Raw genomic sequence first — 18,565 nt, 5'->3', positions numbered from 1 at the left:
CAAATTAAGAAAACATCTTCATCAGTTTGACAACACAGGCGCTGCAAATCCTCGCAACGCAAACACAAATACGGAAACGCGCTGCAAATTCTCACAACACAACCAAACTCAGAAACGCGCTGCGAACACACGGAGGCGCTGCAAACTAACGAACGCGCTGCATATAGAACGGTCCACAACGGAAATGTTTCAGGGGGACCTCAAAAAGTGACGAACTCATCTGGGACCTGATTATTTTTTCAGTGGCTGTTGGTCAGAGCAGAGGTGTTATCGGTGAACTATCGCCTTTTAGTGATAGTATAGTATCACTTAAAGGTGATAGTGATATAAATAATCAGGTAAAATAGTGATATAAATAATCAGGTCCCAGATGAGTTCGTCACTTTTTGAGGTCCCCCTGAAACATTTCCGTTGTGGACCGTTCTATATGCAGCGCGTTCGTGTGTTCGCAGCGCCTCCGTGTGTTCGCAGCGCGTTTCTGAGTTTGGTTGTGTTGTGAGAATTTGCAGCGCGTTTCCGTATTTGTGTTTGCGTTGCGAGGATTTGCAGCGCCTGTGTTGTCAAACTGATGAAGATGTTTTCTTAATTTGTTGTCGTTTTTTCTGTTTGCATGTGTTTTCTTGTTTGCAGCGCGTTGGCCTCTCTCGGCCACCGTACATTAGCTCCTTACCGTCGCTCGGAACAACACGGCAACACAATAACAACAGCCCTATGGAGCTTGGCTCAATGCAGCCTGCATTGCTGATCGCCCATTAGCACATTAGTGTCAGCAGGAACAATTACAGCAGATTTCCTCGCACTCTAAACAACCGTTGGAGTGGCATACATTCAGCCACTTGGATCTGCATAAGGGCAGCCCGTGGATCAGAGGTTAAACACAGACTACGGATACAAGCACATGAGGAAGTCCGGTCTGAAGGTTGGTGGTCGAATAAAACCACATGATATCAGAGAATATTTGTAGGAAATGTGCACAAAATTGCATATTAGTTGATGTTTTTTCAGAACAACTCGTCAGCACAAAAGCTTTTCTATTCAGACTAAAGCGTAACAGTTTTCAATGGTACAGATTATAAATAAATGAATTACATAAATATACTGCCATTCAAAAGTTTGGGATCTGCAAGACTTTTTAATGGTTTTTAAAATTTATCATTAAGGCTGTATCTATTTTATCAAAAATACAGGAAAAACTGTAAATTTGGGAAATATTATTGCAATTTAAAATAACAGTTTGCTATTTTAATATACTTTCAAATAGAATTTATTCCAGTGAAACAAAGCTGAATTCTCAGCTTATTCCATTATTCGTTGTCACATGATCCTTCAGAAATCGTTCTAATATGCTGATTTATAATCAATGTTGGAAACAATTGTGCTGCTTAATATTTGGGACCTGTGATACTTTTTTCATGTTTCTTTAATAAATAAAAAGTTAAAAAGAACCATTTATTCAAAATAGAAATTTTGTGTTACAATATACACTACTATTTAAAAGTTTAAGGTCAGAACATTTTTTCTTTTTTTTTTTAAGAAATTAATACTTTTATTATTTCTATTTTTAATAAACGCAATTCTTTGTAACTTTTTATTTATCAAATAATCAAAAAATTATTAAGCAGCACAACAGTTTCAACGCTGATAATAAATCAGCATTTTAGAATGATTTCTGAAGGATTACGAGATACTGAAGACAGATATAATGGCTGATGAAAATTCAGGGCTGCGTCACAAAAATAAATTCTATTTGAAAGTATATTAAAATAGAAAACCAATATTAAAAATTACAATTTTTTTCTGTATTTTTGATCAAATAAATACAGACTTGATGAGCATTATGCTCAGTAAATATTACTGAAAAAAAAAAAAATTACTGAACAAAATTTTCAACAGCACTGTGTATATAATTTTTTTTTTTCTTTCAAGCAGTATTATGCGATACCTTGACATCTGTGAATTTCGTCATGAGGATGTCGGCTGTTGTAGGGTGCAGGGCAGGAAGTTCACTGTACAAGTTTGGGAGGCACACCAGCGAGCCTAACAAGATCTGAGCTTCCACCCGTGGAGCCTGGGAGAAAGACAGAGAAAAGAGAAAGTCAAAAGCAATTGACAACATTTGCAAGCACATGTGCATAGATGTAGAGGTAGTGATATCTGAAAGCAGTTTGTTGGTTTCTCACATTGAGGGACGAGCAGGCGGTTACACGGCTTGCTGCCACGATGAAGTCCAGGATGAGCATAGTGGCACCCGGAAGTCCGATAGAGAAGAAGCGTGGAGAGCAGTGCTTAATGATGGTGTTCACAATGTCCTGTGAAGCAAAGAGGAAGAGGTCAACACAAAAGTTTTGTACAAAAGATTTGTCTATTCACATGGTGAACAGGTACACACAAACACACCTGGTCTTGGTGAAGCAGGCCACAGTGCATGATGTTGTAGAAGTGCATAAGGAAGTCAGAGTTGGGTGAAACATCCTGTCTTCTCTTCATTATCTTACAGATGAGCTTATAGGCGTGGAGTTTGCCCTGCTTGTAGCGTTCACCCAACATAGTGGCCTGCACACAGACAGCACAAAACCTTTAGGAACTGATCCAGTATCATAGACAACTACAGTTAATCAATTAGACAGACATTTACAGAATGAACAATACAATGAAAAATAGATAGGTAGAATGATAGAATGATACATAGAACGATAGACAGATAAATAAATGATAAAAAGAACAGAATCATAGATAGCTTGACAGAACAACAGAATGATAGATAGAGCAATAGAGCGATAGTGGTAGATAGAGCGATGGATAGATAGACAGACAGACAGACAGACAGACACAACAACATATAGATAGAATGATAGACAGAAAGATAGAATGATAGATAGAGCGATAAATAGAATGATAGATAAAACAATAGATAGAGCCATAGATAGAACGATAGATAGAATGAAAGATAGAACGATAGATCGATAGAACAACAAATGGATAGATAAATAGAATGAGTAGTAGAAAATTACAGAATGATAGATGAATAAATGATAAAAAGGACAACAGAATGATAGATAGAATGATAGGGCAATAGATGGATAGAGCAATAGATAGACAGAGTGACAGACAGATAGACAGATAGAGCGACAGATAGAGCAACAGATAGATAGAGCGACAGACAGACAGACAGATAGATAGACAAATAGACAGAGATAGATAGAGCGACAGACAGACAGACAGATAGATAGACAAATAGACAGAGATAGATAGATAGATAGATAGATAGATAGATAGATAGATAGATAGATAGATAGATAGATAGATAGATAGATAGATAGAGTGACAGACAGACAGATAGATAGATAGACATATAGAACAACAGATAGAGCAACAGATAAATAGAGTGACAGACAGACAGATAGACAAATAGACAGACAGAGAGAGATATAGAGAGATAGATAGAGTGATAGATAGATAGAGCGACAGACAGACAGATAGATAGACAAATAGACAGAGAGAGAGAGAGAGATAGAGAGATAGATAGAGTGATAGATAGATAGAGCGACAGACAGACAGATAGATAGATAGAGCGACAGAGATAGATTAGATAGATAGATAGATAGATAGATAGATAGATAGATAGATAGATAGATAGATAGATAGATAGATAGATAGATAGATAGATAGATAGATAACTAATAATGTACGATAGAACGACAGAATGATAGATGGAACAATAAATGGACAGATGGACGGACAGACGGATGGATAAATGGTAAAGTAAATTTGCTCATAAAGGTAAAATATTGATGAACTCACTTTAAAAAGCCAGGGAGTCAGAATCCGCAGAGGTGGAATCAGATCCGGCGGGGGTGGAGACGTCTGGTTGTCAAGGGAGATCCCAAGATTGTCTCTGATCTACAGAGACGGAAAAATACAGCCCCACAAGGACGTTTTTCAACTAGAATTTGATTAGTAATGGCACTGTAAATCATCCTTTCAGAGCACTCTGAAGGACTCTTAGTGTATGTGTGTTTACCTTGGCCAGGTTCTGCCAGAGTTCACAGAGGTAGTCAAAGACCTGTGCGTGGATCTCAGGGTCCTTGATGGAGTTGACATCTCCCAGAATGCCAAGCATTCTCCTCCACATCACTGTGGCGACATCAGCGTGCCAGCCGGTCAGAGTGCCTCCAGCCATCACACTACAGTCCTCAGTCGGAAACTCACTGGTTTCTGAAAAGTATCAAGTAGGCTCATTACAAAGATGTCAAACATGCAAAAGATAGTCTACTAGCTTGCAAATTCTTAGCTAAGTCTATCCATCTATGCATTACCAAGGTCATCAGGGGTTTGCAGCACAGAGTGGTGCATTTTCTCATCCAGCTGTAGATCTTTATGCTGGACGTGTTCGGCAGTGAGCGTGGCGGGGGATGGCGTCTGCGATCGAGAACCTCCCAGAGAGTGCATTGGAGACGCACTCTCAGAACCTGAGGAAATATCAAACACATCAAATCTCAGATCTCTAAACATGACAGAATTGTGTTATAATGTGCCACTGACAGTAATACTGCAAATGGGAACAGTGTGACTGATACAAGAGTGTTTTGTAGCAAGGAATCAAGTAGCAGATGCTTTTACCCAAATAAACTTTCAGTATACTTAACATGGGGAATGTTCATTGGCTAGGCTAGTTTAAATAGTTTGAACTGTAGTATGGTATGCATTCGGAATGAAAGCAATCTGGGGTAACTGCCTGAGGGAACCACTACTGATGATAAATTATTTGCCTTTTACAGTATAATGCATTTCTCATTGCTGCTGGTCTCCAGAGAAATTAAGTTTGGTGAACAGTTCACATTCTTTGCGTTACTTGCAATGCAACTATGTTGTTCTGTGTATGTTGAGATTTGAAACAAAAACATGAATAAAAAAAAATAAGTCACTGGTCTGAAGTCAATTAGAACTATGTGAATGAAAATGAATGAATCAAATGAATCAAGACCAAGAAATCAAAGCAATTTTTAGGTATTTGCAATAATTCTGCATCTGCATAATTATTTTAATAATAAAATTTAAGACTTTTTGTCAGCAAACAAAGTTTCATGTTGAATTAAATATCAGATACACTTTATTGCATAACCAAAATATCAATAATATCCAGTTTGCACATTTAATTAAATCATTACATTTTGAAGTTAATAATCACAAGCCATATTGTGATTTTCTGTATTTTCATCCAGCCCAAAAATAAAAAAGACTTAAAACAAAGGCTGTATTTAAAATACAGTGCCTTGCGAAAGTATATTTTTTTTTTTTTTCACATTTTGTTATGTTGCAGGCTTATGTTAAACTGCTTTAAATAACGTTTTTCAATCTACACTCCATACACCATAATGACAAAGCAAAAAACAAGTTAGCAAATTTATTACAAATAAAACATGAAATTATTTAATTGCATAAGTATTCATACCCTTTTCTGGAACACTTGAAATTTAGCTCAGGAGCATTTATATCGCTTGTACATGTTACTACACTTCGAGTGGAGTTAACCTGTGGGAAATTCATTTGAATGAGTATTATTTGGAAAGGTACACACCTCTGAATAAAAGGTCTTACAGCTGAAAAACAAAGCCCAGAGGTCAAAAAAATTTCCTGTAGAGCTCAGAGACAGCATTACATCAAGGCACAGATCTGGGGAAGAGCTCAGAAAAAATTGTGCCAAAAATTGTGTCTCCATTACCCTTAATGGAAAAGTTTAAGACAACTAAGACTCTTCCTAGAGCTGGCTTCCTGGCCAAACTGAGCAACTGATGGAGAAAGGCTTTGGTTAGAGTGGTGACCAAGAACCTAATGGTCACTCTAGTTGAGCTCCATGATCAGATATGCAGATGGGAGAAACTTACAGAAGGACAATCATCACTGCAACACTCTACCAATCTGGGCTTTATGGCGGTGTGTCCAAACTCAATCCTCTCCTCAGTGAAAACACATGAAAACCCACTTGGAATTTGCAACAAAGCTCCTAAAGAACTCAAAGAATGTGAGAAAACAAGATTCTCTGGTCTGTTGAAACTCAATTCCAAGCATTATGTATGGAGAAAACCAGGCACTGCTCATCACCTGCAAAGTAGCATCCAAACAGTAAAGTGTCGTGGTAGCAGCCTCATGCTGTGGAGCTGTTTTTCAGCAGCAGGGACTGAGGGACTTGTCAGAGTAGACCGAAAGCTGAATATAGACCGAATATAGAGAGAGCCTTAATGAAAACCCAATCCAAAGCATTCAGGACCTCAGACTGGGCAGAAGATTCACGTTCCAACAGGGCAATGACCCTAAGCACACAGCAAGAGTGGTTTATAGACAACTCTTTGAATGTCCTTGAGTGGCCCAGCCACAGCCTGGGCTTGAACCCAATCCAAAATTTCTGGAGAAACCTGAAAATGTCCGCCAGCCCCCATCCAAGCTGACAGAGCTTGAGAAGTGAAGAGGTGAGGAGAAAAATGGCAGATAATTGCCAAATGTAGATGTGCAAAACTTGTCACATCATACCTAAAAAGACTTGAGGCTGTAAAGGTGCTTCAACTAAGTATTAAGTTAAGGGTGTGAATACTTATGCAATGTACTTACGTTCAGTTACCAGTCCACTACACCCCGTTACATATGAGTGTGAGAGAATGTACCAGTAATGGTGACCGTGTCCGCAGAGAGGCCATGCTGACTGAGGCTGCTGGTCTCTGAGTCGATGTGTAGTGTTGTGAGACTGGAAAGCTCCTGTTCCTCTGCAGTCTGACCTCCTCCTCCCAAACTATCTTGATCCACAGAGGCCAGAGCGCACGTTTCAGGAGGGAAGCTGAAATCTGCAGACAAACACACACGGTCATTATTAATCTCTTGTAAGTCACAGTACTGGCTTGTATCTTTAAATTCCACCTGAACTACTTACTTTCAAACTTGCTGTCATACTGAAAAGCATTGAAGGAATCTGATTGGCTGTCGGAGCTTACGAGATCACTTCCACTGGCGCTGGCTGGGGAGGTCCACTCAGAGGGCACACCAGGGTCGTCTGCAGGACGCGTGGCGTTCTGACGGTTCAAGAGCTCTGGAAGATCTTTGGGGATCTCCAGACTTCCTGGGCTACTGCCACGTCTCGTCATGCTCTGAAAAGAGTATAGGAAAGCCATAATATGCATTCATTTGTGACCCTGGAGCACAAAACCAGTCTTAAGGATCAGAGGTATATTTGTAGCAATAGCCAAAAATACATTGTATGGGTCAAAATTATCAAATTTTCTTTCTTGCCAAAAATTATTAGGATATTAAATAAACATCATGTTCCATGACGATATTTTGTAAATTTCCTACCGTAAATATGATCAAAATTAAATTTTTGATTAGTAATATGCATTGCTAAGAACTTCATTTGGACAACTTTAAAGCAGATTTTCTCAATATTTAGATTTTTTTACACCCTCAGATTGCAGATTTTAAAATAGCTGTATTATGGCCACATATTGTCCTATCATAACAAATGATACATCAATGGAAAGCTAATTTATTCAGCTTTTATAAATGGTGTATACATCTCAATTTAAAAAGTGACCCTTACGACTGGTTTTGTGGTCCAGGGACACATATTTGCTCAAATATTGCTTTAAAAAATTATGACATGTATGAACATTTCTTTTCTTTTTTTCTACCATCTGAATAGTTCAAGCTTAGATAGAAATACCCTTTAACCAGATGTAGTTTTAGACACTATGCATACTGAATGTTTGCTTGGACATACAGAAGTGCCTCTGGCCCTCAGTCTCTCCTGGATGAACTCGTCCATGAGGTCACTGACATTTGGGTTGCTGCTGCCAGCATCGTTGGACATGGGCCTCATCTTCGGCGTCAGCTCATCTTTATTGGCTAAGACAACAGGCATAAAAAGACAAATGAGTACTTTTTGGGTGAGTACCCTGTAAAAGTGTGAGTGCAAACACAGATGACCCAGCAGAATTACATGTACTAGCTCCACTCACTCTGAGTAGTGGTGTCTGACTCTCTCTACAGCACTTGAATATAATTCTGAATTAGTTTATTTGAGTTTTGGGGACAGTGAGTAAATAAACACAAATTTCTTAAAGGACAACAGTGCCATTTAGTGTTTTTGCTCAAGTTCTTATAATGGCAACCTGTTCATTATTCACTAAATGAAATAGATCTTTCAGTTCATAGGTTTGGGGCGGTAAATGTTTTTAGAAGTCTCTTTTTTAATAATAATAATAATAATAATAATAATAATAATAATAATAATAATAATAATAATAATAAACAGTAAAAAAAAAATTTATTCTATAATGTATTTTAAAATGTAATTTTAGTCCTGTGATCGCAAAACTTAATTTTCAGCATCATTACTCTAGTCTGCAGTGACACAAGATCCTTCAGAAATTATTCTAATATGCAAATTTGCAAGAAATATTTCCTATTTTTCGATGAATAGAAAATTTTAAAAAGAACAGCATTTATTTTAAATATATTTTGTAAAATAAAAATTACTGTCACTATTTAATACTTTTTTATTTAATGTGTCCATTAAGAGTTAATTAAAAAAACAATTCTAAATAATATCAGTAATAGTAATTATAAATAAATAAATAAATCTTACTGACCCCAAACTTTTGAACAGTAGTGAATATTTTCACATTATGGTAAAATTGTAATCTTGTTTAACCAAAGAAATAAAAAAAATGAGCTAAAATGTGACCATAGACCACAAAACCAATCATAAGGGTATGTTAAACTGAGAATAAATAAACTTCCCATTGATATATGGTTTGACATGATAGGACAATATTTGGCTGAGATACAACTATTTGAAAATCTAGAACCTGAGGGTGCAAAAAAAATCTAAATACTGAGAAAAGTTGCTAAATTGCTAAGTTCTTAGCAATGCATATTACTAATCCAAAAGTTTCAATCAATTTGCAGTAGGAAATTTACAAAATATTTTATGGAACATGATCTTTAGATAATATCCTAATGATTTTTGGCATCTATAAATCTATAATTTTGACCCATACAATAAATGTTTGGCTATTGCTACAAATATACCCGTGTTACTTAATGGTTTTATGGTCCACGGTCACAAATCAGCATGAAACCAAACAATCATGGATGTGATGTTTAAAAAAATTATTAAACATTAGCAAGACTGTTTGTTTGTGGTTAAAAAAAAAAAAACTGTGCGAATAAAACTTGGCACTATTGCCCTTTAAACACAACCAAAATCCTTTGACATCAAACTCATAAAACACTAAACCAGAACACATACAGAAAAACATAATCTTTAATAGAATCCAACCACAAAACTGATTTCATCCAGTGAAGCGATGCAGTTGCTCACAGTTCATGCAGTCTCCAAACAGAAAACAGACAGAGAGAGCGACAGAGCAAACCCTTGGAAGTCCAAACCTAGGAGTTAGTGAGCCTTACACTGACTGAGGTTAAAGTTTGACAGCAGTGAGTATGTTAGAGGAGACACCCACAGCAAGACGAGGCAGCCTTCACCCCAAAGCAAAGGGTTAGGGAGCAACTGGTTAAAAACAAATCATACCAACACGGCAGCACAACATGGTAGGGTGGTGACTTTGGGTACGTCTGGTTAGTTTAGACTACAAGCGGTGTTTAAGTCATGAGGACCCTGATTAACTACTAGCTTGTGCAATGGGACTGTCCACAGGAGCCGTTCTAAGGTGATTCCTGCTACTACACTCTACAGGCAAGCCGGCAAGCTTTTAACACACAGTACCACAAGACTTTAGTTTGGAAAACAGTGCTCTTTGAGAGTGATAGTGCTGCCTTCTACTGGCCATACAAAAGACTACAACTATGGCAACTAAACCAACTGTATACTGTTTATCCATCTTAAATGAAAAATCTAACATTTATGCACTCCTTTATTGTTCCAAACCCTATGTACCTCAAAAAATTACTTTTTCTCATAACGGGAACCTGTTGAGCTTCAAAAATGACAAAAAAAAACATCATACAAGTAGGGGTGTGTGATATATATTGTCTACAATAATCCACCTTATTTTTTTAACGCAGGAGCAAGCCTATGGGCGAGACTTACGGTATAAGGAGATCACAAGAATTACACAGTGTGGAAAACGGTAAAACTATTTGCACTAAAAACCAGTGTGTTCATAATTAAGATAATAACATTAAAATAATACAGTAAGACAGACCAAAGTGAAATATCAAGCTGTATGTACAGCTAGACCAATAAAATTTACTAACTTACAGGAAAAACAAGGTAGATATAATTGTTTCTTTAAAGTTGTCCAAATGAAGTTCTTAGCAATGCATATTACCGATCAAAAATTAAGTTTTGATATATTTACGGTAGGAAATTTACAAAATATCGTCATGGAACATCATCTTTATTTAATATCCTAATGATTTTTGCCATAAAAGAAAAATCATTAGTTTTGACACATACAATATATTGCTGGCTATTGCTACAATATACCAGTGTTACTTAAGACTGGTTTTGTGGTTCAGGGTTTCAAATGTATTCATGCCACCTCTCCATATTTAAATTCTTCATATTTAAATTACCATTTAACTTTATTTAAAAAAAAAAAAAAAAAACATTTATTTTATTTGAACTTGTCTCTACACACACATATGTATACAGTCTGTCAAATTATACTATCACACACCCCTATCATATGACTAAGAAAGCTAACTTCTAAGGTGTTTTTTGTCATTTTTGAAGCCATACCATTATGGGTGCACTATTCGGTTAAAATGACATAATTAAGAATTGTATAGATTAAAACACATAACATTAGGTTGTATTAAAGATCACTGTGTTTTATGAATGCGTCAGTGAGCATGTGTGTGCATGTACGTGTGAGAGATTGACAGAGGGCGGGGAGGTAGGCATGAGGTCGCATGCAGCATCCAGGGGAAGAGGGGCAGCAGAGATTAGGTCCCAGAAGCTTGAGGAGGAGGGGAAGCCGTGTCCCACAGGTAGGGGACCGTTGGTCTTTTGGGAGTCTTTTTTTTTTTTTTTTTTTGGAATTGAGCTACTTTGAAAGAAAATACAAAAAGAGGCTTCAATTCAATCCGCATTCAGCAAAAATCAAACAGTCACAAGAAAAGAGAGAAAAAAAAAGGGAAAACGCACAGGCGCTTCGGTCACATTTGTCTTCCATGTTGACATCGAGCCGACCAAGTCCTCACCTGATGTTTTTCTTCCAAAATAGCCCATTACGTGAGTGTACAGGTCCTTCAGGTGAGCCTCAGTGGCGGGCGCTTTGCTGTGGCGCTGGGGCGACGCCGCCTGGGCCTTGGGTTTGGAGAGAGCGTGGACCATAGACTTATACACCCCGCCCAACAGCGCCACCTGCTGCTGCCGTGATGGGCTGCACCCTGACTCCTGAGACCTAGAACGGGACCCCCTCGGGCGGAGAGATGGCCGGCCGAGCCGACCACGTCTAACCCCACTGATGGAGCCTCTATCCCGCTCGACCGCCTCGCAACAGGTGACCCCCTCCCCAACTCCCTTCGCCGCTGCCCCGCTCGCCCCAACCGAGTGGCTGCTGAAGTGGCCGAGGCGGCGGAGACGGGCCTTCCAGTGTGCCTCTTTGGGGTCCAGAGGGTTGTGAAACTGCACAGACTCTGTGGATGGCCGGAAGCTGACATGGACACCACCGCTGTGGCGTTTTTTGGGGTCGAGATTGGATAGTTTGGGCGTTGGTGCAACCTGGGAAGCCTGCGGACTAAGCTCGCTCTCACTAGCCCTGTCTGTGGCATTCTGCCGGTGAAGCTGCATGACTTTGCTGCCCTCTGCTGGCTGCGTACTAGAACTTAAATCCCAATCGCATTCTTCTAAGCACTCGTATAAACTTTTTGCGCTTTGCTCCATCTCCTTATCCCATTCTAGCACCCAATCCCCACTTCCCCCAAACTGCACCTGCTTGTTATCTGAACCGGCTTCTACTTTCACTTCCTCCTTGCTGCAAAACTCCCTAAAAGCGCAGAAGACGTCCTCCTCCCCTTCTCCCTCAATCTGATTGGTCGAGGCCGCAGCTGGACAGGACCAATCAGGGATAAAAGGGGGTTGCTGCCCAGGCATCTGGCAGAGATGGTCATAGATGCTTTCGCCCACCTCCAGGAATGCCTGGCTGTCAGGGGGTTGGTGTGGGTCAGTACGCTGGTGTGGGGTCGGGGAACTGTGGGGGGACTCAGAGGTGGTGGTGGAGGTGGTGGTAAAGTGGGAGGAGTGAGAGGGACTGTCAGAGACAGGAAGTGCACCTTTGACCCGTTCTGCGATGAAGGGCTCCATGATGTCAGAGGCGCTACTGCTGCGGGGGAGCGGAGGCTGCTCCAGCTCACCGGAGGCGGAAAACACCTCGGACGACGGGGTCTCCTCACTTTGAGAGCAGTGGCGGATCCGTGGCCCGCGTTGGGCCATGGGAGGTTCCTCCAGGTCTGAACACAAACAGATATGCATCGATCAGCACGTTTAAGGATGCAAGTGTGTTTATGCATTCATATACAGTTGAGGTCAAAAAAAATGTTTACACCCCCCCTTTCAGAATCTGCTAAATGTTAATAATTTTACCAAAACAAGAGGGATCACACAAAATGCATGTTATTGAGAAGTGACCTGAATAAGACATTCCACATACAAGATTTTTACATATAGTCCACAAGAGAAAATAATAGTTGAACTAATAAAAAAAATTACCCGTTCAAAAGTTTACATACGCTTGATTCTTAATACTGTGTTGTTACCTGAATGATAGTCTCGCGTAGCCAGACCTTCAGACTGACGGCTGAAGGTCTGGAATTCATGGCAGTTTTTATTGGTCAAGGCCCGCCCATAAGGCCGTTTGACCGTCATGTCAGACAACCAATCACAGTTCGTTTCGTAAAGCGTCACGTTTCGGTGCGTGGAAATGCCCCCACAACAACAGACTGGCATGCAACAAGTCAGTCATTGAAATAACCAGCATTGAAAGATAACGAAGAAGAGGCAGAACAAGCAGTAAGTCAGTAATTTGTTCGCAAACGTCGCAAATGTGTATAACAACACTGGCGTCTGCATAAGCACATTTTAGCAAAACGCCGAGTAAATCAGTCTGCGCTTTGTTTCCCGGCTGACCGAAAATAATCGCGACACTCGCGTCTCCCGGAAATCCGGTCAAATTCAACTAATCAGATGACGACTTCGACATTCCTGAAGTGTTTACAGTTAAGTGTACCATATGCATCAGACGTTTAGCCAACGTTCCGTGGGCGTGACGTCTGAGGCTGAGACTACCTGAATGATCTACAGATGTGTTTTCTGTTTAGTGATAGTTGTTCACGAGTCCCTTGTTTGTCCTGAACAGTTAAACTGCCTGCTGTTCTTTAGAAAAATTCTTCAGGTCCCAGAAATTACAGCAGTGTATTTGAACCCTTTCCAACAATGACTGTATAACTTTGAGGTCCATTTTTACACACTGAGGATTAAATGCTCACTGGTGCTCCAGAAGGAAAAACGATGTATTAACTTTTTGAATTTGAAGATCAGGATAAATTTTGTCTTCTGGAAAACATGTAACTATCATCTGTAGGCTGAAGGGCTGTACTAAATGAAAAAATATGATATTTAGGCAAAAAAAGAAAAATCTACACATATCCATTCTGTTCACAAGTTTTCACCCCCAGTGTTAACAGATGGATCTCAAAAGCATACAGTCATTGTTGGAAAGGGTTTACACAAAAATGCTGGAAAACAAAAGAATTTGTGGGACCTAAACAATTTTTCTGAAGAACAGCAGGCAGTTTAACTGTTCAGAACAAACAAGGGACTCATGAAAAACTATCACTAAACAAAAAAACACAGCTGTGGATCATTCAGGTAACAACACAGTATTAAGAATTAAGCGTATGTAAACTTTTGAATGAGGTAATTTTTATAAATTCAGCTATTATTTTCTCTTGTGGGCTATATGTAAACATCTCTTATGTGAAATATCTTATTCAGGTAAGTACTAAATAAACAATTACATGCATTTTGTTTGATCCCTCTTATTTTTGTAATATAACTAACATTTTGCAGATATTAAAAGGGGGGTGTAAACTTTTGACCCCAACTGTAGTCAGTACTATTATCTTAAAGACACAAAAGATAACAAGTCTTAAAATTTCTGATACCTAAGATGGTGATGAAAAGTCCTAGAAAGTATTATCATATTAACTGATCCACTGTAGTCACATTTTACATGCAAAAAACACATGCATACATAAAACACAAAATAAATCTAATTAAATTGTAAAAAAATAAATCTTAAAGGTAAATCAAACTTATAAAATCACAAGCAAAAAGAAAGCTAATCACTTTAAAAGACACAAATTAATGCTTTCATTTGGACATTCTCCCAGCTGTTCTAGATAAGTATTATGATCATGAAATGCAGACAAAGGTAAATCCTGTAGAGGGTCTCAAAAGTTCTGGGTGTGAAGGATTATATTGGATGAATGGTTATGCAATAAGGATAACACTGTTGATTCTCAAAGATGAGGAAAAGAAACCAGTACAGACAAAAAAAATGCACACATGCAGGACTCTACAGGTCTGTCGGGTGAAGTGCACACAAAGAAATGTCTGGGTCATATTCCACCCCAAAATCAAATGAAGAAGTCGATTAATATTACTGAATTTCAATAACCTTAAACTTGCATTATTATAGGCTCATTTCTTCACATATGTGACCCTGGACCACAAAACCAGTCATAAATAGTATGGGCATATTTGTAGCAAAATTATCGATTTTTCTTTTAAGCCAAAAAATCATTAGGATATTAAGTAAAGATCATGTTCCATGAAGATATTTTGTAGATTTCCTACCATAAATATATCAAAACTTCATTTTTGATTAGTAATATGTATAGCTTAGAACTTCATCTGGACAAATTTAAAGGCGATTTTCTCAATATTTTGATTATTTTAGACCCTCAGATTGCAGATTTTCAAACAGTTGTACCTCAGTACCTCAGCCAAATATTGTCCTAACACATCATAAATCACTTGGAAAGCTTATTTATTCAGCTTTCGGATGATGTATAAATCTCAATTTTTTAAAAATTCACAGATATGACTGGTTTTGTGGTCCAGGGTCACATATTATACTTTCCACGTTAAAACCAAAATTTAGATAATGAATTCAAATTTGATGAATTCTGAATGGTCAAATTAACAATTAAAAATGTATATTAATAAATTAACATTAAACTAGAGTAATAAACCTCAAACTAACTACTAAATTAACTATTGCTAACAAATTTTATCCTGCTGTAAAATTGTACCGTTAATATTTAAAATGTTTATAGTATCTCTGGCAAAAAATAAAATAAAACTAAAGAAAAAAGGAGAAAAAAATTATCCAGATGGGAAAATATAAAGCTAAAAATAGGATAAAATAATTGTGTTTAAAAAAATATTACAATTTGTGCATAAATGTGACCAAAACATTTCTTAACATTTGTCTTGAGATTCATCCTGTCAGAAAGCAACTGCATCAGTGCATGGCTTTATAGTAATGATGAATAAGAAGGGAATCAAACACATTTAAGTCTATTAAATAAAATCACTATTTACAAACAATAGTAAAATAGATGGGGAAGTGATGCTAACTAGAGGAAGTGTGCACACATACATATACATGCACATCCATAGGCTGGGACGCAGTCAGAGGCGAGAGTGCCGATACAGGCGTAGAGGGCTCTACCTGACAGCTCGTCAGCTAGGGGAGTGAGGACAGAATCAGGCAGGAGAGGGTGTACGGGGTGGATCAGGACAGGTGCGCTTTTAGCACTGCGGATAAAGGCTGAGGACAGCAGACTGTCCCCCGTAGAGCAACTACGCAGAGCTACAGACCGCGCACACACCCAGAAAGAGAAAAAGAGAAGAACGACAAGACGAAGAGAGTGAGAGATAAAGGGAAATGGGCCAGAGAGAGAGAGAGATAAGGTGTGATGGAGGAACACAGGAGAAGTTAGGGAAGAGAAAGACATGATGGAGAGAGAGAGAAAAAGAGAAAGTGATGGCAGAAAGCAGTGAGCATTACAAACAAGAGGTAAAGAAGTGACCTTATCAGTGCATATCAGAGCAGCACTGGCATAAACATGAACATCATGGCACTGGAAAATCTAGATTGTGAAGTTTATAGGAGTAACATGATGTGTTAGAGACATTCCGTCATGAGTCACAGGCAGTGTTTTTTTTTTTTTAGCTGCATTTCTATTTACATACTATGTGCAATACGTAGTTTTCTAGATTAGGTGTTTTCCATAGTATAAACTTATATTATCACACAGTGCTGAAAATAGTAAGTCAGAATTGTGAGATAGAAACTCACAAGTCTGAGAACATATCAGGTTTTTTTGACCCTCGTAATTGGACTTTATAACTTGCAATTTCAAGGTTATATCGCACAATTCTGGGAAAAAAATTCTGAATTTGCTAATTTTGTTTTATGAAATTCTGAGAAAAAAAGTATTAAAAGTGAGAAACAGTAAGAAAAAGAAAAATTTATTATATTATACTGTCACAATGTACACTACCAGTCAAAAGTTTTTGATTTTTCTTAGAAGTCTCTTCTGTTCACCAAGCCTGCATTTATTTGATCCAAAGTATAGAAAAAAAAACAGTACCATTCTGAAATATTTTTACAATTTAAAATTACTGCTTTCTATTTTTACATATTTTGAAATGTAATTTATTCCTGTGATCAAGGCTAAATTTTCAGCATCATTACTCCAGTCTTCAGTGTCACATAATCCTTCAGAAATCATTCTAATATGCTGATTTGCTGTTCAAGAAACATTATTATTATTATTTATTATTATTATTATCAATATTTAAAACAGTTGAGAACCTTTTTTAGGATTCTTTGATAAAAAGAACGATCTAAAGATCAGCATTTATTTGAAATTCAAAAGCTTGAAGTCAGTATAACTTTTTTGGGAAAGAAATTAATACTTTATTTTAGCAAGGATGCTTTAAATTGATTAAAAGTGATGATAAAGATATTTATAATGTTACAAAAGATTTCTATTTCAGATAAATGCTGTTCTTCTGGACTTTCGATTCAAAGCAACCTGAAAAAATTCTACTCAGATGTTTTCAACATGATAAAAAATATTTTTGTGAGCAGCAAATTAGAATATCAGAATGATTTCTGAAGTATCATGTGACTGGAGTAATATTGCTAAAAATTCAGCTTTAAAATCACAGAAATAAATCAATTTTAAAATATATTCAAATAAAAAAAATTTAATAGTAAAAATTATTCAAAGTTTTACTGTTTTTGCTGTATTTTGGATCAAATAAATGTAGGCTGGGTAAAAAAAACTTTTGACTGGTAGTCAAAAAATACATGCTAAGTATGCAAATTGTGATGCAGTCTGTGCAGTCACATTTATCATTTTGTAGAATTTTCATGAGCAAAATCCAGCCATTTCAAAAGGAATCCTCTCGCCCTGTGAGAGCGAAAGATTTTCCCAAGCAAATTTCGCAATAGGTTCAAGCTGGTTACATTGATACACTATGTTGATCAACAAAAAGCTGCTTGATTTGAAAGTGACATCTGACATTATTAACAATAGACATTTTTGCCTGCAAAATTTTGCCAAAATTTCACTAATGTGACTGCAGATTAAAAAAGGACATTGTTTAACACAATCATGTTCTCTCCTTTATCTCTCTATCTTCATCTTTGCTCATCTTTGTCTTCTAAACCAGGGTAATGCAGATATTAAAAACATAAGCAGAGTTTGTACGCTTTCAAAGAACCTAAACTAGTTTTAAACTAACAGGAAGAGAGGACAAAAAGGGTTTGAAATGCACTCACCCACAGTCTTCTGTCTGACGATACTTCTGGCCTTCTCGATGCCTGGTGAGCCAGCAGTGGTAGCGCTTCGCTGTCTCATGGCAGCAGCCTGACCTGGTGGGTCTCGACTCCAGCCTTTGGAGAATGACCTATCCACTGTGATTTTCTGGCACTCGTGGGCGCCACCTAGAGGGAACAGAAACAAATTTATCATCTATATGTATGATAGTGAAGCTGGCATGTTTCAAAAGCTTAAGTTTGCATGTTGTGCAACTACCTTAGTCTGTGTGCAAGCATATTTTTGTACAAACTCACCTTTGCCTTTGTGTTTCTTCTGTTTCTGCTCACTGAGCTTGTCCAGGGGCAGCTCGTTCAGGTCCAGGCTGTAAAGGTTGCGTGCTAGTACCTTGGTAAGTGTCTCCATGGTGAGGGACCACTCAGTGACCAGCTCCTCCCAGCAGGTGAGAGATGAGAGTACAGACAGCAGATCGTCCCACAGCTCCCGAGAGATGTACACATTCAGATTCCCTTTGATCCACGCCACTATCAGAGTCTGAACAGTAAGACAGAGCAAACAGGGTATGGACTAAACTGATTTATACGTGACCCAGGACCACAAAACCCATCATAAGTGTCGATTTTTCAAAACTGAGATTTTTACAAACATACAAAGCTGGATAAATCAGCTTTGATGTATGGTTTGTTAG

The 18,565-nt window shown here is 38.0% G+C and overlaps 1 protein-coding gene across 8 annotated transcripts in view; it reads right to left on the bottom strand.

The window, feature by feature from the left end:
• Positions 1-18,565, bottom strand: part of ralgapa1 (Ral GTPase activating protein catalytic subunit alpha 1) — a 101,314-nt gene that overhangs the window by 55,188 nt on the left and 27,561 nt on the right. For 4 of the 8 annotated variants that reach the window (XM_073827613.1, XM_073827615.1, XM_073827614.1 and 1 more), the window contains exons 15-27: positions 18,174-18,411; positions 17,880-18,044; positions 15,756-15,896; positions 11,218-12,468; positions 7,766-7,890; positions 6,923-7,136; positions 6,660-6,836; positions 4,317-4,469; positions 4,022-4,215; positions 3,802-3,900; positions 2,398-2,553; positions 2,181-2,309; positions 1,943-2,068 (exon numbers count right to left, since the gene is read on the bottom strand). In XM_073827613.1, coding sequence (XP_073683714.1) covers positions 1,943-2,068; positions 2,181-2,309; positions 2,398-2,553; positions 3,802-3,900; positions 4,022-4,215; positions 4,317-4,469; positions 6,660-6,836; positions 6,923-7,136; positions 7,766-7,890; positions 11,218-12,468; positions 15,756-15,896; positions 17,880-18,044; positions 18,174-18,411 — 3,168 coding nt within the window. The remainder of the gene's footprint in view (positions 1-1,942; positions 2,069-2,180; positions 2,310-2,397; positions 2,554-3,801; positions 3,901-4,021; positions 4,216-4,316; positions 4,470-6,659; positions 6,837-6,922; positions 7,137-7,765; positions 7,891-11,217; positions 12,469-15,755; positions 15,897-17,879; positions 18,045-18,173; positions 18,412-18,565) is intronic. The other 4 variants (XM_073827618.1, XM_073827619.1, XM_073827620.1 and 1 more) reach the window with 2 other exon arrangements.

This window comes from Garra rufa, chromosome 21, assembly GCF_049309525.1.
Source record: "Garra rufa chromosome 21, GarRuf1.0, whole genome shotgun sequence".
NCBI classification, from domain to species: Eukaryota; Metazoa; Chordata; class Actinopteri; order Cypriniformes; family Cyprinidae; genus Garra; species Garra rufa.
The sequence above is the reverse complement of the archived record's forward strand: the minus strand, read 5'-3'. Positions and strand labels throughout refer to the sequence as shown.